Raw genomic sequence first — 24,737 nt, forward strand, 5'->3', positions numbered from 1 at the left:
ATTTAAAAGGCATCCACCCAATGGCAATGATTTGGTGTAATACAGGCATACAAGATCAATACAAATCTCAAAGTCTACCATATATTATAGGCAAGCTTGAAGGGATCTAAACTGCACTCCTAATAAAGTGTATGATCATAATTTTCAGGGACTATGCGCTCTCACTGCATATTTTGTGTTAGTAGTCATGTCCAACAAACAATATGTCTGGCCATCCAAACAAGATCTGAAAATTCTGTCACCTCTTGCATATATTTTTTTTTAAATTAAAAGATAATTTTCATGACTTCAATCAATTCAATTATAGTATTATGTTGCATCCCTCCTTCATATGCGAGGAGGTTGTTTGTTCAAATTTTGGTCTTCTTGTCTTTAAGTAATTCTTGTATTAATATTTTCTAATATGTATTATGAAACATTCTTCCAACCATACCATTACAAAATCAAATAATTGAACTATTTTTGCAAAAGAATAAGCCACTTTGGTTTTAAAGCATCTCGCATACATAAGCGTGCAAGCTATCAAATATAAGCCCTGTTTGGCAGAGCTTTTGGAAGACCAGAAAGTACTTTCTGGTCCTCCAAAAGCACTTTTAGATAGAATAGAGATATTTGGTAAAAAATTTGAAAAACTGTTTTAGTTTTACTAGAAAGTTAAAACAGCCTGGAAAAGCACTTTTAGACCCCGTCGATAGCTGTTTTGAGTTTTTTTCTTTTCTTTTTGGACCAAAATACCCATGATAAAATATAATATTACAGAAAATTATAATATTAATATATAATGATAATAATTATAATATTTTATATATTTATTATTGTATTATACTATAAATATAATATAATATTATATTATATCATAATACATTGATATATTATGTCATATAATATCAAATTATGTTATATTATTATGCTATAGTATACAATATTATATTACTCTATTATCATAATATTATATTGCATTATAGTAATATTATACTATATTATATATATTAATACATATTATATTTTATTATGCTCTGTTGTATAATACTATGCAATGTTAGTCATTTTGTTAGACTAAAAGTGTTTTCTCAGTTTGTTTACCAAACACATATTAAAGTCTCAGAACACTTTAGAAATATAGTTACCAAACAATAAATAGCTTTTTATAAAAGCTCTACTTCAAAAAGCTCTACTTCCGAAAGCTCTACTGCCAACAGCTCTGCCAAACGGGGCCATAATCATTGTATGGAACGATGTCATAAGCTATTTCTTGCATAAAACCATTATATTTCTCCATTCCTTTATTTTTCACAAATACTATTATGGATAGAAACACCTAGAATCAAAATTATTCCAAAGTTGTAGCCAAACAATTGTAGCATAAATTTTTGTTAGTCCAAAACCAAACACAGCATTAAGGTAATGTATGTGGAACCCAATTAAAAAAAAAAAATCAACTGTATATAATGAAGGGAAAAGGCACCCTAGTTATCTTCAGAACTTGATGTTGAACTCCCAACTATCGCATGATACTTGGACGCAATTCCTTTCATCAAAGATGCCTTTTTTTGGTCAAAAGTGGCATTTCCATTCATATAAATCTAACGTGAGTACAATCTGCCAGAACAAGTGAAAGTAAACAGTACAAAAAGTGCGGTATCCTTCAGGATGGTGTACAGCTGGTCACTGTTGGTGGCCATTTTAGACCTTGATGAGCTTTCAAGTAGTCTGCAAGTTGGCTCATCTTACAGCCATATATAGTATGGATTAGAAGGGGTTCCCTTCGGACCTCATCCTCTTCGCATCTATCCAGACACCACGAGTAATTTCACCCTTCAAAGAGCTCATCGACCATCTGAAATATGCTAAGAGAAATGTGCAAGGAGTGGTCTACACTTCTGTTCTTTTTCTATAGGGCAAAAAAGACCAACATGCTAGAAACTGCCTCAATTCTAATGAAAGCAGGATTCAGTCCCAAAGCCTCTAATTGTTAATACAATTACTAAGAAATTACATATGGTTGGCTGGCACTATCATTTGATTTTTGTGTCGACGCTATACATCAAAACCTCTCAAAATCTCTTGTTTAAAACAAACCAACAAGAAAGTTCATGGGATGGGACCTGCCATTTTCTCCTACTTGTAGCTCTCTACTTCTAGCATCAATTAAAGAACCCTAATCCACCTACTATAGAGTGTATAATATTATTGCCTAGAGTTTGAAAGCTTGGAGCATTGGACCATCCTAGTAATATTAGAATCAATTTAGACGTGAGCATGTGCCCTGGTAGCTGAGACGTGAACACCGCAACAAGAAGTTCATTAAATGGAGCCCATCTCTGTACCATTATAGAGGCTGATGCACTTGCCATGGATGCCTTTTTTTGCACCCTGTTTATGTTTTCTAATCGGATGTTAGGCACAATGTTCTACTAAAAGCCACCTTCCACTCTAATTCCGAAAGCTATTTCATCAATAACGCAACTAAAAACTGTCAATAATTATAACATGATTATGAGAAATAATGACGAAGACTCTCGTAACATGGATCCGTAGTTTATCTACCCTTTTGTAACGTAGCCTGTAGTTTCTTCTGATTGCCAATGGGAAATAAGTGCATGTAGTGGCCCTTGTTCAATATTAAGGATCGATGTTTCTTTTAGAGACGGACATAAGATCCCGAGATTTGTTATGGCTAAACTAAATATAGAATACTCTAGTATCGAAATTTATCTCAGGTCATACTTTGTTCGAGCTTGCAAGCATAAGCCTTTATATGGCATGTGTCATGGAGAGAAACAACCTCATGCTTGTGTCGAAACAATGGCTTATTGTTAAGATGTTTCTTTTAAGCCCACAATTATGGATTCTAATCAAAGTTATATGAGAAAAGACCTAACGGCACATGTAATTCAATTGGCCTAATTGCTTGATTCCCTCCTGTCCTCCTATTTAACAATTTTCAAAGCACATAAGATACGTGTTCTCTACAATGCCATGTTTACCTGCACGAGACACGTCGAAGCATGATAAAAGAAATAATCTTTTAACTTTGAATACTTTGGTATTAAGGAACAAACCTTATCCAAAGATTAAGATTTGGGCTTCCTCCTCTTTGCGACCACATACATTGGCAAGCATGCACACCTCATGCATTCTAGATTCTACTCCAAGTTATCCAAGAAGAGGCCTCATGGCACATGTGAGTCAATTGGCCTAATTGCTTGATTCCCTTCTGTCCTCCTACTTAGCAATTTTAAAATACACAAGATACGTGTACTCTACGCTGCCGTGTTTGCCTACACAAGACACGTCGAAGCATAATAACATAAATAATTTTTAACTTCGGATACTTTGGTATTAAGGGAACAAACCTGATCCCAAGAATAATATTTAGGCTTCATCCACTTTGCAACCTCATGCATTGACAGGCATGTAAGCACCCAAAAGTATCCATTTCATTAATTAAAACAACTTAGGGTTCCCCATTGGGAAACACAAGCCTAAGTGGCCAGCCACACCTCTCCTTCTCAAGCCACCTAGCTCGAGGGGACCCCAAGACAAGCATGAATGAGCTGGACCAAGGTTAGGAATTAGGCCCATCCAGCCCCTAATAGAATACAGTCGAGAGGGAATAATCCAGGGTGTGTCGATGAGTAGAAGGATGGGAACAGTAGAGAAGGAGAGAGGAGTAGGGATGGGATCAGTAGGCCGGGCGTGTTGATGGAAGCATGTGAATCCATGTGCATTGAGTTAGGCGAACATGGCCTACATGCTACAAAGAACCTTTCCTGGCTTGAAACAGTATCTCTCTCTCTCTCTCTCTCTCTCTCTCTCTCTCAAGAGTCCCATACCAATAGAAAAATTTAAATTTTGTGGGCCTATCCACCTCCTACTTCTAAGAAACTATATAAAGCCCTTGGGTCTTGTCCTTGGCCACCAAGTCCTTCGAAGAACTATGGATGCCTCCCTAAACTTGACCGTGAGAAGGGACCTTCCACAAGGAACTAGAAGACCCCTAAGCCACGTCGAGAGAAGAGTTCGAGCATTGCAAAGGCTCGTGCCGAATGGCGAGTCCATGGAGCTCGATAGGCTCTTCATGGAGGCGGTCGAGTACATCGCATGCTTGCAAGCGCAGGTAAAGTCGATGCGGATCATGGTTAAGGTGTTATCGGATGCATCGACGGAAGATTTGAGCAGCTGATTTGATCATGGCGTTGCTGAATAGCTATTTAGATTTGTTTTGATGGTACTTCATGGCCTTGCATGAGAAATGTGTTGCCGTTTGTATTCTCTCCTGTGTTGTGTATAAACGTCTTTTTATTCTTAGTGGCAATGCCAACGGTCACTACGTCTGGTGAATTTGAATTCCAGCCCTTTTCCCTCCATTTTCTCGCCAGGCCGAGAAGCCCATATGAAGGCATCCGGGCCTGAATGGAACTACTCCTTTCCATCTTACACACTGGTGAAAACTTTGATTTATAGAGTTGAGATTCTGTTACCAGATGTTTTGTTGTTAAAAGAGAAAATGTCTTAAAGATGATCTTTAAGAAAAGAAAATGAACTTCAAAAAAAAAAAACTTTTATAAAACAAAGTTTTGGAACTTTTCCATCGATCCAGTCCTGCTGAAAATTTCCAATCTCATGATTGCAAGACTGTTACTGAAATTACCAACACGTTTGAACAGCTATTTGGAACCACAAATATCAAATAGCATGCAAAATCATAAAATGTTTTATTTTCGCTTGACATCCAAATGAATCATGTATAATTTGGATGGGGAGGGGTAAATAACAAAGATGCATGGAATAGATATGTGGTTGAATAGATGATTGATAGGTGGTTGACAGGTTGAATGATCTTTAGGATTTCATATGTTGGGTGCCATGGAATAGATGGTTGCATTCATCGTAGGAATTAGACGAGTAGTGTTGCATCTTGACTAACAATTAAGGTTGTATCGTAGTGAAGTATCCAATTCGGCCTTATAAATAATTAGATATTTTATAGATATGGATTCTTCGTAGGCCCTAAGCTATCCCAATGATGAGTGGTGTACCTCAAATTTGATGGCATCAAAATTGGATCGAGCATGGTTTGTATATCAAGATGACTTAAACACTATGCGACCACGCCTTCTCCAGCATAAAATTTGTTTTAGGAGTGCGAATGAATTGACATGAGTGAGCCAAGCCTCAGCCTGAACTATATTGATCTTCCAAGGCTTTTATTTATGTAGCTTAGACTATTTTTCGTTATATCATGATTATAAATTATATATTAATTTTATAACAAAAATATATTTTTATTTAATAAATTATGTTTATTCATGACAGATTAATAAAAAAAATTTAATATTACTAATTATAAATGTATAAAATATCATAAATATTTAAATATCTATATTTCAAGCTAAATCAAGCCGAGCTTGAGTGAGCTAAGTGCAGCTCCAGCTTGGTTTACTTGTTAACCGAGCAACCTAAACGCGAGCCAAACAAAAACTAGCTTGCAATCAGCTTGCTTGTTTGCCATGCATCCCTAAGAATTACCCACCAAACTTCCCGGCTTCCTAAGTGTTCGGTTTATTTTTCACAAATGTTGCAAATTATTTGTACTTAATTTTCAAGTATAACTTTAGTTTGCAGTCCTTGAGGTAGGCTTGGTTTGCTTGCTAAACGCGATCGGCCTTCTTGTCCCATTCTCATGGGCCAGGCCTATGGAACCTCATCTCATGGGCTTGGCACTTCGCGAGCGGCCCACCACTGCCTCCTACTTTTCTCTTTGGGGCACAAGCAGAGGCCTAGCCTCCAAATCTGAAAATTTTATCCTTACAACAGATTCACTTAAAAGAGAGTAACTAGAGTTAAAGGTCTGGCTGCACTTTCTTTCCTTTTTATTCTTTTTTTTTCTTTGAAAAGAAGGTAGCTGCAGCAGCCTTCCAAGGTGGCCAATGCGAGTCCTACAAAGATCATGTAATAAATCCATGACGTACCAAGTTTTGCGAACAAGATGAGTTGTGAGATGGGCCAAGCATATGAGACCCATTGGTTTGATAAATGTAACATCGGCTCCAAGCACTTCTCAGCTCACTTTCGATTTACCTAAAAGTTTGATTTTGAGGTAATAAGAGATCCTCTTAGACTTAGGAACCTACTAAATGTACATTATTTATTATTTCCTGTAGTAGAGTTTGAAATATCTCATTGCTTTGTTAGTATGATGCCGGACCCTTGAAGATTGTTCCTTGAGGATATTGTTATAAACTTTTATTCCCCTACCATGAACTGGTGAAATTTAGCCTGGAGATCTCAAGGTATAAAGGACAGAAAGTTTGAAGTTTCGCATCTAAAAAATAGAAAATACATGAAACTCAACCGAAGTATCTTTAAAAGAAAACCGAGAAAAATTTAGCGAGAAAAAGTGTATCATTATTTTTATGTTCATTAATCTATCTATCTACTAACATAAAAGAGACGACAATAAATAATGCAAAACATCGTTGCCTCAGGAAGGCAGCAAAACATTGTTCTCTTATGAATAGAACAAAATTCATAGATAACTTAATATTTTTGACAAATAGTCCTTTGAAAAAAGAAATTTTACACGGTATAAGAAATAAATTTTCACGTGAGAGATACTACTTCTCATTTTCACTTCATTTTTTATAGTACAAGCCATCTTTCGGTACTATCATCTTGCTTCAAGCTATACCAGATTAGTTCTGAAAAGAGCATGGGATGGAGATAATTCATAACCTCATGCAGTACCTCTGTATCCACAATTATAATATATCTGTATTCTATGGTCCGATAATTCACCAATAATATTATTTCTATAAGAGCAGTAAATTTAGAAATGCTATTTTCAGTAGCATCTGCCATATTGTTGAGGCAGGCAAAATTTCTCAACATGCGGGCATGTCCAAAAAAAAAAAAATCCCTCCACATTTTGGTCTCATGATGATGGCAAACTATTTCTATTTTGATGTATAAAAATATTTGTACGTTCGTTAGGCTATACAGCAAGTAATTTTAGAGCTTTTTTTTTTTGTGTGTGCTAAGATGGATGAATCATACAAATTTAGTATGAGTACATTTTTAGAAGCTAGAAAATAAAATATTCCGAAGAAAGGGCGATGAGAGTGCACCATCCATCTGAAGTATCTCATAAAAATGATCGGCAACTAATGATGCAAGCCAATCCCCCGCTCTATTCGTTTTGTGTCTATTCGTCTTATGATAAATATGGTTTGTTCTAAAGATGGAACATTTTTTTACATTCTATCAGATATCTCAAAGCAAGAAAATATTTGTCTGCAACCATAGTCTGCCCATAGATCCAACCAATTACGATAGCCGAGTTGCTCTCCAAATAAATAAAATCCACCCATAAGCATAACCGATCAACTAAGCTGCCCTCCAAATCGGAACGAACCATCCTTCGCCTCCGGCGTCACATGAGAAAAAAAGGGATCCCCATAGGACATCGGCCCACTCACCTTGCAAAAATCGGAGAGAGAAGTCGTGGAATCAGTTGACGAGTTTGGATTCCCATGAAAAACTAACCGTCAGAGCTCATGTAACGGTGAATGATGCGGTTGGACTGCAACTTTCGGCCCCATATCAGTGCCTCGGCTCGTTTTTTTTATCAACACTAGAGCTCGTCCCCGTTCTCGCCGAACGAAACCCTCATCGCCCCTCTCTCTCCCCTTCTTCCTCTTCCCCTCCACTCCCCCCCCCTCCCCCCCCGAGATCTCCGGATCGATCGATCGATCGATCGAGGACTGCTCCGGCGAGCGGCCATCGTTGCAGTCACCCTCTCCGGCCTCCGAAGGTAAGAAATTTTACCCCGCACCTTCTTTTCCTCCGGAGCGGTTGGCGGAAACATCGCGTCTTTGAGCTCGATGACGTCACTTTACTGTCAAAACGCTAGACCATGTTGTGATAACCATGGCCGATCTACTCATACCTTATCTTTTCTTTGGTAGCTTAGTAGATCGCCGCCCGGCCGGAACCCTAGCCTGTGGAATCTTTCCGCAGCCGCCTTCAGGTAACGAAGAACCCCGAGTTATATTGCATTGGTTATTCTTGGGGGATTCTTTTGCTATGCTTTCGGACCCCGATTTGTTTTTGAATTCTTTGGATTTTTTTTTTGTTCTGAATATGGTCTACTTCCTGTGTGGATTATGCTCATTCAGCGATCGATGTGTTATTTAATTGGGATTTTGCTACTTGATCGTGTTGCTTTTCCAATTGTGGATAGAGAGGGGTGAAACACACAAAATAATAGAGAGGAAATTTTGAGTTTAATAAAGAAAGATTGAGGTTAGGTATATAACAAGCTGCAAGTGTTATGTACCTATATATATATATATATATATATATATATATATATATATATATATATATATATATGTATCTATATGTATGTATGTATGTGTAAGTGTATGTGTATGTATGTAAGTTATTTCCTGCACTTATGAAGTTACCATTAAGAGGAGGGATGCATTAACTTGCATATGAATGTTTAAATCTTGGGCTTGTAACCAGGTAATTGAAAGATAAAATAGCAAGTGCTTGTGGAGTTGTTTCAAAGGATTAAATCATGTCAAAATGAAGCTTTCACTAATTGCCAAAAAAATAAGGAACTAAAATGGTTAGTGATGGTAGGCTAATAGGTCTTCTGTTTTTTGGTGCACAACCATTGAGGGAGGATGCTTCTAGTAGACATGGGGACAAAACAAAAGGTGGTCTATGTTAGGTTTGGTAAGCTAGGTTTTGTTTCAGAAATTTTAACGTTTTTAATTTGTAGCCATGCATTATGTGAGATTTCTGCTAATGGGTTTATTAATAGGTAATCATTTGATGCTTTGAGGGATTGATTTTGAACCAATAAAAAATTCCTTTTGACTTAGGAACCTGTTGGAAGGTAGATAAGGTTTAAATATTATTATTGATAAAATAAAAAGCCAAGATACAACTAAAGCACTGCTTTTGGAATGAATTTTATGATGTTTTGATTTAAGATTCAGGTATGGCAAGTAGATAATGGCTTATAATTCTACATTTGCCTGGTTTTGTTTAGTAAGAAAGGTACCTTGACTGTCATTTGGTAGTTGGATGAAGGCACATTGATTAATAAGTATTGTTGTCCTCGGTATAAGCCTAGCTGGCCTTTAGGAACAAAATTTGTGATTAGAAAAGTGGCAATTGTGCCTTAGTCTAGAGATCGAAACTATATAAATATGGAAATAAAGAAGGCTAACAAATTCCTCTTCAATCTTTGTCTATGTTACCTAGACACTTGGCAGACTTGACAAGCATCATGGTGTTCGGAAGCATCTCGAAACCTTAAATTGTGGAGAAAAAACTACAAAAGGGAACACTATTGACTAAGTTAATTTATTTACATGTATATATTAAATGTGTGTATATGTAGATATGTGTTCTTAGTATTTATGGTTGCATTATTAGTACATTACATTGACTGGTAAATATTTCCTTATGTTTAAAAAGCTTGTTTTCATGCTGCATTGGTTATTAAGGAAAAGATGTAAAATTTTTTATGCTTCACTAGAAGTGCCTAAGCATTTCAAGTCGTCCTTATTTGGCAATTAGAATCATTAAACGTAATGTTGTGAATACTTGCAATGAAACAGCCTTTGATAGGAACCCTCAAAAAATTTTGCTGACTGGACGCTTATGTCTAACATGACTAGGACACTACATTTTTGGACGCTTATCGTCAGATATTTTTCTGGTTATCAAAAATAAGCTAGAGGGTCATTTGGTGTTGGTGTTTTACTGGTACCATTGAGTTGGATTTCTTGTCCAACAATACATCAACTAGGGGCATGATGAAAGCTAGTAATTGACATTTCAAGGATCTGATACTTCTCTTCAATTAGTTACCAAAGGTGCTGAGCATTCAGGAGAAGTTTTTTGAAAAAATGCTTTAGATTTCTTGTCCAACGAGAAATATATGGAAGTTATTCAAAATGGAAATCTTTGGCACTGAATCCGGGAATTGATCACTTACTACAGAACAACCTCATATAAGATATGTCTATGGATATCCCAAAATCCATATTGGAAGACCTCCAATCCATATTGGAAAACCTCCAGCCAAGGTTGTTGAAGGTGACTGGCTACCTGTGCTACCTCGACACTAGCATCCAGAACCTAGAATCCATGTAGGATATATATCCAGTATATTTATAAAAAAAAATTAATTGCACCTTTTATTATTTTAGGGAATGGTTAAGACTGAAAATCTCAAATAACTTTGTAAAATGTTATTTTTCAAAATTCCTTAGACCAATTAGGAGGTTTGGATGAGAAACATGCATATTGGAAAATCTTGACACATGATATTTTTGTTTGTTTTTTATACAATGTAAATATATATATATATATATGTATATTTTAAATTAAAATTATCCTTTTATACGTATTACTGCATTTCCCTTTTTTCCCTCTTCTTCAGTTAGGTACTTGGGTGCACATCTGAATCTGATTCCTGTGTCCATGTCCATGTGGGCTTAGATTGTTCGGCTAGGTGTTAGATTTTGGTGTAGTTTATACTGCTTTCATGGGTTCAAGGTGAGGTAGCTAGCTTGAAGATCCTAGGCTGCTATTGATGTGGGCACTTTGCAACCAGAGGCATTTTGGTTTTCAGCCTGCCACTTTGACTATGGGCCGCTACTTAAGGGTAGCTTGATTGTTTTTCTTTTATTACTATAAAAATGATGATAATCTGCACTCCTTTTGATAATAGACTTGTCTGCCAATATTCTAAAGAAGTTTTTAGAGAGTTTGACGACAGAAGTTTGGTGCAAATGTGTTGATTGGGTTATTAAATACATTTTCTTATTTCATAAATACATTATCTTGATTTTATCTAGAAATGTCTTAGCTGACTGATGAGAGTTGATGCATCCATGAAATCCATCACGTGTACTTTCCATCAAATGTCACCTCCTCCAATTGAGTATATTGAAAGGAAAGGGATTCTTGAGGGACTGGAGGTAGGGACAATGGGAGAGAGGTTGTTTGGTAGGGAAGGTGGAGATCGAGGTCATAAAAGGCTGTTAACATCTTTGTATTCGAGACAATTTCTTATTATGTTTTCCTCCATGCTTCCTTCTTTGTATCTATGTTTTGTAATGTACATATTAGATATCTGTATTTTGACACTGTTGTTTATAATTCCAGGTTTAATGAATTATATGTAATTCTAACACCAGGTAAAATACTGGGGATTAACTAGGTGGCTTGGAAATCTTGTTGTACAGGTTTCCACCCATTCTAACATTCCAGAATTACATTCTATATCCATTTCAGCTTTCAATTATTATCTTATTGTTGGGTCTTAAGAGCAACATAATTCAGCTGTTCAAATATTAGGACAGCATAATTTGCTAGGACAAAAGGTGTTCAGATGAGGTTTAGCTACAATTATTACCATACATATCACAAAATTTCCTGCCAGTGCACATTATCCATGCAACACTTGTGTTTATCTGCATATTTTTAATGCAATAACTGTTTTATAAGTATATTTAGGGTCTCTAGTTGCAAACATGTCATCTTAGAATAAAGTGTTGGTTCATAACTTAAAAGTATCATACTGCATGTGTTTTGCTGTCATATAGTCCACTTGATTGTTATTTATTTATTCATTTGTTTGTTTGTTTTATTTTTGGGAGGGTGCGTGTTTTGTACCAATTGGCACATATATGCACGAGTGCATTTAAGTGCTAAACCGGTATTTTGTGTGCACGCATGCATTTGGGTATCACGGTAACTAGCTTGTAAGTTGTTTTAGAAGCACACATGTTCAAGACTTAATATATGGGAATTGGTATCTTTCCTATGGCTTAGGATACCATACTTAGTTGGATGATTTAAATCATTTTAGTTTAAAGCATGTATACTTTTTTGCCTGAGAGAATTCTAAGTTGCGTTATTACAAGCGGTAATATGTTTTATGGCATATTGTAACATGCCTCTCTCGACATGTAGCATATATTCCCAGGAGGTTTTTGTTGCATGTTAGCATGAACAGTGTACGATAAGCATGCCATGCTGGTTGCTGACTGAGAATGTTATGGCACATAATGTGTTGGGTCTTGGTCTCATCCACATAATTGCTTGATATGTATGTGTATATCTATGTACTTATTTGTATGTGTATGCAGTCAAATGCTATATGCTTATTGGATATTGACACTTCTTAGGGATTTTGGGCAATTGACCTTTTGTTAATGCTTGATCTGCCTTCCCATTCTTCTTCCTTTTAATCTCGCTTCAAGCAGTAATTTTTGATGCCTCCAGTATGTTTTTTTGCATCTTTTTTTGTTTGCGGAGATTGAAATCACGTTTCAAGCTGAAATTTGAAAGCAAATGAAATACAAATTTCTTTGCATCAGCAGATTAAGTGATTTCTTTCCCCTTTTTTTGGTTTTTTGGTAAGTTCACTGTGTTTGAATATGATATTTAATACTTCAGTGGTTCAAGCTACAGAATTTCAACATGTAGTAGTTCTGAGAAGTCCTCTATTCTTTGTTTTATCGTTGAATGCTGAAGAACAATATTATTTTGGTAGTATGTAATTTCAAGCTTTCAAAGGTTTAAATGATTGCGATGTAAGGGCCTGAAGATGGGATATTTATTGGACAGTTTGGTTTTGAAGATTCCACTAGAAAGGCTGGCCATGAGGGTTGGTTTTTTATTAATACCAGTATAACTGTGTCTGTTTGTGCATCCATTACAGGATAGATATCCAAACAATCTGCGCCCAAAACCCGAGAAAGATCATCAAGAACCTTGCAGGGTAACACTGGTGCAGCCTGCAAGAAATGGACCCTGGGCGTTATGTTCTACAACAAGGATGGGATACTAATAGCGTAATTGCAGCTTTCTCTTTTATTACCTATCCGGGCTGATATAGCAGATTTTATGGCTCATGTGATTGTCCTCCTTGTTTCCTGGCATATCATTCTAAATGAACTGTGGAAGGAAGCCGTGGGCCAGTGTTGATATGGAATGGACTTCCCTACGCTGTCCATAAATATTTGTTGCTGACTTGGGTTATTCTGTTGAATCCACAGGCATTGGAGGGGTACGGTGCAGTCCATGAGCCAGATTTCAGGTGAGTGATGATCAATTAATTACATCTATTATAAGTGGCTTGTGGGCTAGAAATGACTTTAGACATATCTTTCATAAATAAATATCAACTTTGTTAGATCCACTACTTTTCTTAGCTTATGCTGGTTATTTTTGACATGACGTTTCCATGTAATTTTGACTTTTTGATCTACAATATATAATGCTGAAAGCTAATTGTTTTCTTCTGATATGCCATCTTGTTTTGTCATTCTGTTCCTTCCCCTACTTAACTTATTTTGACAGGGCTGGTGGGTCATATGGTGGTAGAACGTTTCTGAATGAAAGTTACTCTAGAGAATCTGTTTATGGAACAAGTGCACTCCACCGGGATATACTTGAAAGGGATGTCTATCCACCACCAGCATCTGTTGGTGGCATCTGGCCTCAGCCTAGAAGTTTTGATGAAGAATATGCACTCATCAGGGACTCTAGAAGACATGCCGATTCATTTCATGAGATGGATAGTTATCGTGACACAGAGAAGTATCATGAAATTGATTCCTTTCATGAAGTTGATAAATTTCGTGATAATTACCGCAATGTTGACAGGTATTATGACACAGATGGTTACCGTAGTTATGGATATGATAGGCATGCAAGGTTGAGTGGTAGAGATCATGATGAGACTGGCAGTGACTATGAATTCCGACATCGTGCATCTCGTCGTAGCAGGGAGAACAGTCATGAAAGAGATTATGATTATGGTCGATACAATTATGAGTCCGACCATGAGAGGTGCAGGAGGGATGGTAGTTGGAGAAGACGTGAATCCCGTGATCGTGAATGTGAAAAGAGGGGTATGAGCTGGGAAAGAGACCAAAGTCCATATAGACGTCATGACTGCTCTCGATCCCATGGGCATGATGATCGGTCCAGATCAAGATCTCCTCGAGGTAGGAGTCATGGCCGGAGTCAAAGGGAGGACAGTTATGATGATAGTCGATATGAGAGGAGCGAGAGAAGAAGGGATCATTACCGTGATGAGAAAAGTCGCAATGACTCTGCAGTTGTATGCTCAAATGCTACCTTAAATACGTGTGTGGGCATTTATGTCTTTATGTATAACCCAAGATTATGAAAATTTTTGTTTGCTGCAGGCTCCATCAGCCACAGTAGTTGTGAAGGGTTTGTCACAGAAGACGACTGAAGAAGATCTGTATCAAATACTTGTATGAATTGCTTCTTGGAAATGGCCTGCTTCATTACAAATTTTATCGATTCTTTTTACTAATGCTGTTCCAACCTATTGTAGGCTGAGTGGGGACCCCTTCGTCATGTGCGTGTGATTAAAGAGCGAAATTCTGGCATCTCTCGTGGATTTGCTTTTATTGACTTTCCGACTGTGGTATCTATCATTTGATTTATCTATTTGCAGTTGCGTTGTCAACTGGTTCTGTGCTTACATGCTCATACTGTTGTGCAGGAAGCTGCTCGCAGCATGATGAATGGTATTGGAGAGAATGGTCTTGTAATTGATGCAAGGAAACTGTTTTTTGAATACAGGTGCCCATTTTTTAAGGGGAAGATTTCTCCTGTATTTAATGTTCCAAATGATTAGATGGACATAGCTCTGCCCTTGAAAAAGCGTATCTGGCAAGGTTCGCCATCTCAGTACATATCTCTCCCTCGTTTTTCTCCCCAACCTTGAAACAGCATACCCACGGGAAGGGGGAGTAAAAACAGCATGCAGGGGAAGTGAATACTGGTGATCATAAATAAATAACTGTAAATAAATAAGTATCAAGCTGATGAACCGTGATGACTTTATAAAAAATGGGCTGGCTATTTTATTTGCACATACCTCTGTTGGGGGGGGAGAGAGAGAGAGAGAGAGAGAGAGAGCAGCTTACACCTAGTTCTGGTAGTTCTGAACCCATCACGAGCCAACCTGAACTTTGGGTTGGTTTGGGTTCGGGCAGCCTTGAATTGAAATTGGGATAGGCTGGGCTTGCGCAGACCAATGAAATTTATGGTTTGATTGATTTAAGACTGGGTGGGTTAAATGTTTTAAAGAGGTTGGCTAATTTGATCTAGCAATAGCAATGCTAAGGTGTACCCTACTTAGAGAGTCCTGCTCGAGTAGGAACCAGCTGTGGGTTAGGACATAAACTATGTTAAGTCAACATCTAAGGCTTGTTCGTGTCACTATTCTTAATTTACTAATAACTTGTTTTGTTTTCTTTTAAGCATATGCATCTCGGAAGATGCTCTCTCTCTCTCTCTCTCTCATCCTTTTTTATTTCTTTCCATTTGAACTCTAAATAAGAATTGCAATTTAAAAAGTTGAATTTTGGGAGATCAGCGTGCTGGCATATTGCTAGACATGCTGGTTCTGTTGACTTAAACTTCAGATCAAAGAAGAAATGTTTCTTACATCATTACTTCCAGATTAGGGCTTCAATCAAACATTTGCTGGCCATGCATCCGTAAAATATGTCTTGGTACCTGTAAGCTGTTTTATACACTATTTACTGATAACCATCTGTTCTGCAGTAGTAAGCCAACTGGTGGGGCAGGTGCACCATCTTTAGGACAAGAAAGCACGGTAAAGTCAAGTCATGGATACAGCAGAATAGGTGCACCTTGTGACTGGATTTGTACCATTTGTGGCTGTGTAAATTTTGCACGCCGGACATCCTGTTTTCAGGTGTGTCTCGATACTGTTAGTATGATTTATGTTCAAGGAATCATTTGCAGAAGTGTCATGGTTTAAATTAAAATTTGTATGATAGATGACAAGCAAACACAGTGACACACTGAACCAATAATCTAACATTATTTTTCCTTAAACTCTTCTATTTCTTTTATTTATGTTTGGATAATTTTAATGTTTCTTTTTGTTTATTAGAGAAAGAATTTATCATGTTGAAAAATGCCACTTTTTTATATTTTCCCACATATTGCTAAATGTGTTATCACTCCATTACAGTCTCAGACGTTACAATATATCTGAAAGTAACAAATTGACTCTACCTGACTTTTTCATGCCAATGTTTGACTCATCACATGCACTGCATTAAGCAAGGTTATCAGCAACCAGCAAGAATATTTATGTATAGCTTGCTGGATTTTTGACTCATCTAATTGTACCATACTATCATTAGATAAATTGATTGCACAGTGTTCTCTCTAAATTTTATGTGGAGTGGTTGCTTTTTTTTTATAACTAACTTGATGGGAGGTGTTGTATATGGACAAGCAAGGTATTTGCTTTGTACATTGATGGAAAGGGGGAAGAAGAAGTGGTCAAATATATTCTGTTTGTTTGATGGAAATGCATTTTGGAGTACCAAAAATAAACATGCTTTGTGTTGGTTTTTGATCAGGCAATGTTTCTCCTGCATGGGATTTGTCCAAGGAAAAGCATGTTGAAGCAATTTGTTATTGCTAGTTATTCAGGATAACAAAGTTTGTTCATCTTAGCAGGGTTTTTAGTCTTTCAATCACATCGATAGGTGTGCGCACAATTCTTGGGTCAAAAATTAGGGTTAGAAATTCAACTTTGGCACAAAAGCTAGTTAGGATTTCTTTTGCTTTGGCATTCTGTACTCTGCTTTTTCTTTGTTCAAGGCTACAGATTCTCATGGTGAATGTGATCCATTTGTTAAAATCTTACTGTATTTCCTTTTTGGGTTATCCCTTAGCTTTGCAAATGTGAGTCCCATGCCTGAATAGAGGAGAAAAGTTTTGCCAACTTGCCAGGAAGACCCCTGTTCTTTGGCTGATTCGTAGCATGAGTTATATGCATTTTGGGGGTTGACAAAAGTAGTTTAGTAGCATGTCCTTTGACATTTTTAGATTTCAGTCAAATCCCAATTCTACCTGAAGTCCAAGGAAGAACGGGAGGTTGGCAACCAATTTTTTTTTCTTTTGAAATTTCACCTTACATAATATGGTTCTATATAATCCATATATGATATACATTCATGTATATTTCTGTTGGTCATCTGTGTCTTATAATTCTACAATTCAGTGCAATGAGGCTCGGACAGAGGATGCTCCTCCAGCAGATATTGCAACAGCCAATCCAATACCCCCAGGGAAAAGGGGATCAGAGGCTGGTGGGAATTTTTTTCTTGACATCATGATTTGTTATGTTATATATTTACTATTCAGCCACTAATCAAACAATTTCAATTCTCAGGCCCTACTCATGTTTTGGTCATCCGTGGGTTGGGTGAAAATGCTGATGAGGAAATGCTTCGGTATGAATTCTCCAAGCATGCTCCAATAAAGGTAAGATATGTTGCTGGTTTGCTTGGTCAATACTATTTGTCTTGTTAGCTCCTACTGTAGTTTGTTCCTGTCTGCAGGATATTCGCCTTGTTAGGGATAAATTCACCCATGTGTCCAGGGGATTTGCTTTTGTGCATTTCCATTCGGTAATGATTCATTTGCTTAATTTCTCTCCCATCTTTCTTGTTATCAGGTTCTGATATTTTCTCTTTCATGTTGATCTTAGGTGGAGGATGCTACAAAAGCTCTTGAAGCAACGAACGGGATGACACTTGAGAAAAATGGTCAAGTGTTACGTGTAGCATATGCAAAAAGCATACATGGACCTGGGTCGGGGGCTCCACAGTCAAGCAGTCTTGCAGCAGCTGCAATTGAAGCAGCAACATTTGCTCAACAGGTCTTTTGCACCTGTCTCCATCATCGTATAATTTTAGTAACTCTAGCATAATTGGCTACTTTTTTCCTCTTTTTTTCCTCAAGAACTTATTACGGCAATTTCTAAGTGTGCTATCTCCTATGAACTCTAGTCTCTAGATCCTTCTACTTAACAATGATTAGAATATTGAAGCAGTTTGGTTTTCTTTGATGGTTCCAAGTACAGTAGCGTTATGGTAGATTGAAGTGTTATTATCTTCTGTTATATTTCACAATTGATTTCACTATCCTACTTTGTCCGTCTTACAAGCGTCGTGTCTTATTTTTCATTGACAAATTTTTACCACTATATGCTATAGTGCTTATTGCACTACATCTTCAATAAATGATTTGGTGTGATTTTTCTTTTAATAGAAATTTTTTAGAAGACTCTTTCCATAGACAATGTTACATCAAGTAGATGTTACTGTTTCCTAATAATTGACTGTAATTGGAAGTTATACAGTGACATGCTCGGAAGTTATACAATGACATGCTCTAGCTTGTTCTTTTGATTCATTTGCTATATATTACCCGGTTAACTCAGATGCTAAAATTGTTGATCCAGAAGCCAAAGTTTGGCTTGTGAATATAGGATATTTTAGATTCCATTTGCCCCATGGACAGGTGTTTCTAGTTCTTTCCCCATGACTGTTTTGACCTCACTTGTCATAGTTGCCTCCTTATTGTTACAATCTTGACCTCTCTCCTTGTAGTTCTCTTTCCTGATTGTTACAATCTTGACCTCTCACATAGTTGCTTTTCCTGATTGTCCAGCATACATTATGTACAATTCATATTGTTACCCCAATTGTTCACTACCTTTGCATCTTCTTTTACTTTAATCTGTGCATTGAATGCACTTGACATTTCAATCTCTGCTTTTCCACATTCTGATCTATGCCAACTTGCTTGACTTCTATATTTATAGATTTTTTTTATCCTCGAGCATGGTGCTATCTCACAACTCTTGTTAAGCATATTTTCTGTTCCTCCACTAATGCCATCATTATTTGTATTATTTCTCTCTTTTTTGAAAATCTTTTCTCGTGCTGAGATACATATATACATTCCTGGTGCTTGCGTGTTATTTAGTGTTTCTTGTAATAATTTACTCATCTGGTGCCTTAACATATGTATTCTCTCATCTGTGAATTTATACAATTAAAAAATGGATGGATCTTGATCCTGCATTGAATTTTAATTAATTTGAGTTTTGTGTATACTGTTTTACACGCTATGCAGGTTTAGGCAATGAATCCTTGAGCCAAAACTTGATCCCTATCTGCAAGCAATGACATGGCTCATGACAATTCTAGAAAGCATATTTGATCCTTAGAATATCAAACCCCCCTCCCACCCCGCATTTTTCGGTGGTTAATTACTAGCATATTAAGTACTCTTTAATATAAAAGACGCAGCTAGCAAGTACAATCTCTGCTGAGGTGTAAAGAGAAATTAAACATTTGTCGCTTCTCGTCTTACTTTATTTATTTAACTTTTTGCCCTTTTCAGTATGATGCTGTTGGTTGGGCACCCAAGGAGTACAATCCTGATGAGAAGCAATCTACTAGTGCTTTGGAGCAAAATACAAAAGTAGAAGCCCAAAAAGGTGGTTCAGCTCCCCAGTCTGGGTTCGTGTGGGATGAGAAATCTGGTTATTATTATGATGCTGCATCTGGCTTCTATTATGATGGAAATACAGGTTAGTCTCGTGTTTATTGGTATCCTGGGCAAATTTCTCGGACAACCCAGTGTCAGCTTGGAAGCCATTTTGTGAAATCTATTACTTTTGCCTTATGAAGTTGCTTTCTCATTTTTTTCCATAAAAAAACAGATAAACTGTCTGTATTTATTGCTTGTCTTAAAGGCTCTGACTAGGGATATGTCATACTTTCCAGCTAGGCTTTCTTAAGTCGTTACCTTTGACTTCTTTATTCCGTATTGTTTCTCTTGTTTCATGCAGGCCTCTATTATGATGGTAACAATGGAGTTTGGTATTCCTATGATCATCAAAGTCAGCAATATGTCCCGTGTATGGACCAAAGCAATAATAAGCCATCCGAAGAGTCGGCTAATGAAGCTTTAAAAGCATCAGATGGAACTAATAAGAGGAAAGTAGTGATATCTGCTCCTGCAGCTACTATAAAATTGAATGAGAAATCCTCATTGCCTGATGCTGTCCAAGCTGCTGCTACAGCAGCCTTAGCTGCAGAAAAAAAAGAAAAAGAGAAATTAAAAGAGATAAAATGGGCATCAAAGAGTAGCCTTCTGGCTAATAAGAAGAAGATCAATAACGTGTTGGCAATGTGGAAGCAAAGAAATCTCGAGGGGCAGGCTGCTCGTGTTGTTCTTGATGATGAGCCATCCAGCTCAACTGATGATAAACAGAGGAATTCCTACAATGCTTCAGCAGTCATATCTGTGAAAAACAAACCGAAATCTGATTTTTCAACTGCAAAGGAGGTGGCTAGCAGCTCAAACTATACTGCAGCTGTTGGCCGTGGGGCCGCTCAATCTCTCCCTTCTCAAACAGTGGATATGGATTCTCTGATTAAGCCGAGGCCTGTAAGTAATAGTTTAGGAGGCACCATCATGGGTGTCATAAGAGGTTCTGGGAGAGGGTTGATAAAGTCAGATACAACATTTTCTGGATCATCAAATGAGGGTGCTACTCTTGCATCAACCGCTGTTGCACGTGCCACTGGAACATCCTTAATGAATGTTGATGCACCTGCTTCTGCTACTCCCTTCAAAACAGAGGCATCAGCACTAGGTTCATACGGGTCAACTGTGGCTACTGGGACAGGCAAGCGGAGGTTTTCTGAGACACCAATGCAATCAACTCACAGAGAACAGTCTCTGACAGCATATAGAGATCGGGCAGCAGAGAGAAGAAGCCTGTATGGATCATCTTCTGTTGGGGATGACCTGTCGGAGTCTGGGCTTGGGGATTCAAGTAAGCACCTGTGATTTTTGTTATATATTATATTTCTATTCCATGGTGGAGCATTTTAAGAAATCAGCCATATTATAGCCACAGAGAGCAAGCCTTAACCCGTCAAGTTGAGCTGTAATTTACGATCCTCCATTGTTTAATGATGAATAATGTCATTTTAGTTTGAATATAATTGTAGCTAATGAGCTTTATCGGCCAAGATTGGAAGGGTGTCATCAGGGCCGGCCCGAGCCTAAGGCCTCGGGCCAATGGAAGGCCTCCGGGAGGCAAAGGGAAGATAACCACAGAAGGAAGGGAGAAGGCAAAAAGGCACCGATTTGCGATGAAATAAAGAGAGGAGAGGAGAGGAGAGGAGAGAGAGAGAGAGAGAGAGAGAGAGGTTCCTTGCCCTGTTTTTTGTGTCTGACCGTGACCAAAAGGAAGCAACAGGAGCTGGCTAAGAGTGTTCCCCCTTGATGGAAGGGACATGGAGAGTTTCCTGGCCTGCAGAGGGGCAATTTGGGAAGTTGGGGACAGTAGTTTTGTTTTGCGTGGAGAGAAAGAGAGAGGAGGGGTTTCGTTGGCTTGATACACGTGTCTGAAGCCACTCTTATCTTTCATCCCTTCTCTTTTTTGGTTTTGGTCTTGGTTTTTCCTCCCTCACATTACTCCTGATCCAGCTGGGCCATCAGGAAGAAAGATAGGGGGATTGGAGATGGACTTCTTGGAGGGTGGAGATTGTTTTAATTTTCTCTTCTCGGTTTCTTCTCCCCTCTTCGTTGGTGGAGAGAGAAAAGGAGGGAGGGGGGATTGAATGGCTGCTGTGCTGTGATGTTGCAGTTGCTGCTTGGGTACTACTCACTTGAAGGGGAGATGGTGGGATGGGACTTTTAGTAATTAGGAGTGAATTTCCCATAATGCCCCTACTTTCTCTTATAGAGAAGTCCCTTTCTGGACAAATTCTTTCCTTTGCCTTGACCATGAAGTGCCATGGGATAACCTTTTCCTATTCTGCTCTTGCTTGACATGGTAAACAGTACTGCCAAGCATTATCTCAGTTATTTAATCAGTTTCATAGCCCTTCCTTTAGCGTAATTACTTTTCCGTGCTTCCATTCAAAAATTATATTAAACTGAAGAGGCTTTTTGTCTGTCTTTGTTGCATTCATGTATCTTTGTTGAAATAATGTGCTTGACAGCTATCTATTTTCATATTTTTTTTTAAGTATTTTATGTTTATTAAAAAAATTTATTATAAAAAAAAAGCCTCATTCACTAAATTCGCCTTAGGCCTCCAAATGTATTGGGCTGCCCCTGGGTGTCATGAACAAAATTGATGTATTTTTGCTGGCTCTGGCAGATGATAGGATTTGTTTTTCATTTATCAATCAGCCAAATTCATCGACTGATACTTTGTTGAGTTACTTCAAGATACATTGACTTTGTGGATGTCTTTGTCAAGGTTGTGACCATCCACGTAAGGTATCTTCATCTGAAATAGGGGCAATGCCCTTTCCCCCAGGAGTTGGTGGGCGGGCCGCTGGTGATACACTGAGCAGCACCCAAAATTATGAGGTGATCACAGCTGATCGGGCCATTGATGAAAACAATGTGGGTAACAGGATGCTCCGCAGTATGGGCTGGCAAGAAGGACTGGTACATCCCTTTCTTGGTTTTTATGATCGTGTTATACATTAAAGGAAATTACCACTTACATTGACAAAGGCACCTTTTTTTTCAGCTTATGAATTTATTAACTGTTCTATATTTGGTTTTTGTTATATTTAAGTAGAAAGTTTACCTAGTTCAATAATGTATTAATCTTTTGACCCTTTAGTTGTCTTTTAATCTAATTTTCATATGGTAGTCAGTTTTTTCTTATTTTTCTGAATCATTCTGCAAATTATCCTTAAGGTTATGTTAGAAAAGTAATCCTTAAATAGGATGCCGGCTAGTACTTATAGCTGGATGCCGACTAGTACTTATAGCTGGTTCTCTGCATTTTTGAATTATTTTATTTCTTATTGAATATCTAATAGGACATAAAGCATTTGTCTTGCTTGTAGCAATTCTAGTTAGTTTCTATCATATAATAGATTTGTTTTTTTTAATCGAGGGTGTGGATAATGAATGTTGAACTACCAATTTTAGAGATGCAAAAGAAATTATAGTTCACTCAACTAGCTACTAAACCTGGATTGTCATGGCCGTTTACGGGGATGCTCTCTGCAGTTTGGTCATGCGTGTTAGCTTGGTTATAGCTGCCTTGTCTGACGTCTGCATTGGGGATTTGGATTCTTGTTTTCTTTTTTCTTTTTTTTTTCCTCCATTAAATATTCAGGGACTGGGTAAGGATGGAAGCGGCATCAAGGAACCTGTCCAAGCAAAAGTTGTGGATGATAGGTCTGGTCTTGGTAGTCAACAGAGAAAAGTAGACCCCTCGTTGGAGGCACAGTCAGGGGATAGTTATCGAACCATTATCCAGAAGAAGGCAATCGCAAGGTTTCGGGAGATTGCTTAGGTGAAATGCGAGGAGAGTTCAAAGGCTGAGCTTTCTGTCAACAGTCCTGGTCTTTCGTTGTTACTTTTTATCTAATTCATGTCTCAGTCGCGGTTTTTTTGAGTTATTTATAGCTTTCTTTGTGATTTGAGTAATGATTCTGCCTTCTTGCTGCTGGACTGTCTTGTAAATTTTTATGGTTCAAGTCGAACTGTGTTTTCTATTTTACCCACTACAGCCCGCTGGAACAAAGTTGGATTTCTTTTTAATTTGGCTTTTATGGCCTCTCCTTTGGTTGTGGTCTGCCGTTCCCGGCTGTCCCATTTGCAGTAGAATATTGTCTTTTCAGTTAGAAGACGGGTTTCTTATTATCTGTTCCTTCCAGTTAGGAGCTTGATAGCGAATCCTTGTTTTTGTTTTCTTGGATTTTCAGATGGCATTCATGTTCTCTAGTAGGTCGGGTAATACCAGCCTAGTGGCTCTATAAAATATTATAACTCATCGACTGCAAGACGGCTACTTAGAGATTTGTTTTGGGGTTTCTTGTTCTCTTGACATGCATCGAGTAGAGCTATGGTTCGATAAGCCATTTCGAACTTTATCATCACGATTATCTATAGCAGCTTTGATACTTCGGTAGTTTGTCTTAAAATTTTATGTCCCGAGCAGGGAACTAATTGACATTTTGTCCAGCCAGCCTAAGGTTCCCGAGATCAATTGCCCTTTAGTGTAGCGATCAAAAAAAAAAAGAACATAATCGTTATATAATTGAGACTGGCACCGAAAAAAAATAACGTGTTGGGAAACTCTGATTCTCTATGGACATTGAAGCAATTTTTCTAAAATGAGTTGCGTGTCTTTTAGCTAGAATCGCGACTGCTTAAATCAGAACCTAGCGGTGAACCCCCGTTGGTTCTCGGAAACATCTACACGTTAATGGAGCATAGGTGGGTCCATCCAGAGCTATGAACAGGCTCGGCAGAATAGTTTCGAATTACAAAGACAGCCTTAAATTCCTCCCTATTGTGTGATTGTTTAAAGCGTCTTGATTTGGTCCCACGTGAACCGTCATATAATTTAAGCTGGGAGCAAGGAGTCATTGATAATTAGACTTTCTTGTGGATAAACGATAATATGGAGCAACCAGTAGATGATGGATAGAGATGATAGATTAGCAGTAGACAACTTTAAGTCAAGAAACAGAAGCTGGATTTGAACGTCTATGTCGATGGAACATGCCTTTAAGTAAACACATGAGGTTGCCAATCTACTTTCGTTCACGTTAGGTTGCCTCATAAAAAACCAAGTAAAGAAGCCCTATTAGTTGGTCGGGAAATGGTGGCTTATAAGGAACCTTATCGTTCGTTTCATCTCCTCAACCGGAAAGTTCGATGACATCTACCGACTTATTGCGATGACGTTCTTTGGTCGTTGCTTTGTGCTGCATGCGGGTCAATCTTTTTCGCGATACGAGACATCAGGACTGGATGCTGTC

The 24,737-nt window shown here is 37.8% G+C and overlaps 1 protein-coding gene across 4 annotated transcripts; it reads left to right on the forward strand.

The window, feature by feature from the left end:
* The first annotated feature begins 7,633 nt into the window (after positions 1-7,633).
* On the forward strand, positions 7,634-23,545 carry LOC103701005 (SUPPRESSOR OF ABI3-5-like). 4 transcript variants are annotated; one of them, XM_026802196.2, is made up of 17 exons: positions 7,634-7,816; positions 7,971-8,032; positions 12,758-12,890; positions 13,095-13,135; positions 13,399-14,164; positions 14,253-14,324; positions 14,408-14,500; positions 14,579-14,658; positions 15,652-15,802; positions 17,129-17,216; positions 17,300-17,391; positions 17,469-17,537; positions 17,618-17,788; positions 19,321-19,510; positions 19,772-20,764; positions 22,205-22,398; positions 23,084-23,545. In XM_026802196.2, exons 3-17 carry the CDS (start codon positions 12,843-12,845, stop codon positions 23,261-23,263), a joined length of 3,228 nt encoding a protein of 1,075 aa, XP_026657997.2. In that variant the 5' UTR covers positions 7,634-7,816; positions 7,971-8,032; positions 12,758-12,842; the 3' UTR covers positions 23,264-23,545. The 4 variants fall into 4 exon arrangements, with proteins under 4 accessions (XP_026657997.2, XP_038980304.1, XP_038980303.1 ...); XM_039124376.1 differs by having other exon boundaries at positions 7,635-7,816; positions 11,229-12,890; positions 15,649-15,802; XM_039124375.1 differs by having other exon boundaries at positions 7,635-7,816; positions 15,649-15,802.
* Positions 23,546-24,737: the final 1,192 nt, after the last annotated feature.

The sequence above is a fragment of the Phoenix dactylifera genome, chromosome 3 (assembly GCF_009389715.1).
Source record: "Phoenix dactylifera cultivar Barhee BC4 chromosome 3, palm_55x_up_171113_PBpolish2nd_filt_p, whole genome shotgun sequence".
Taxonomy (NCBI): Eukaryota; Viridiplantae; Streptophyta; class Magnoliopsida; order Arecales; family Arecaceae; genus Phoenix; species Phoenix dactylifera.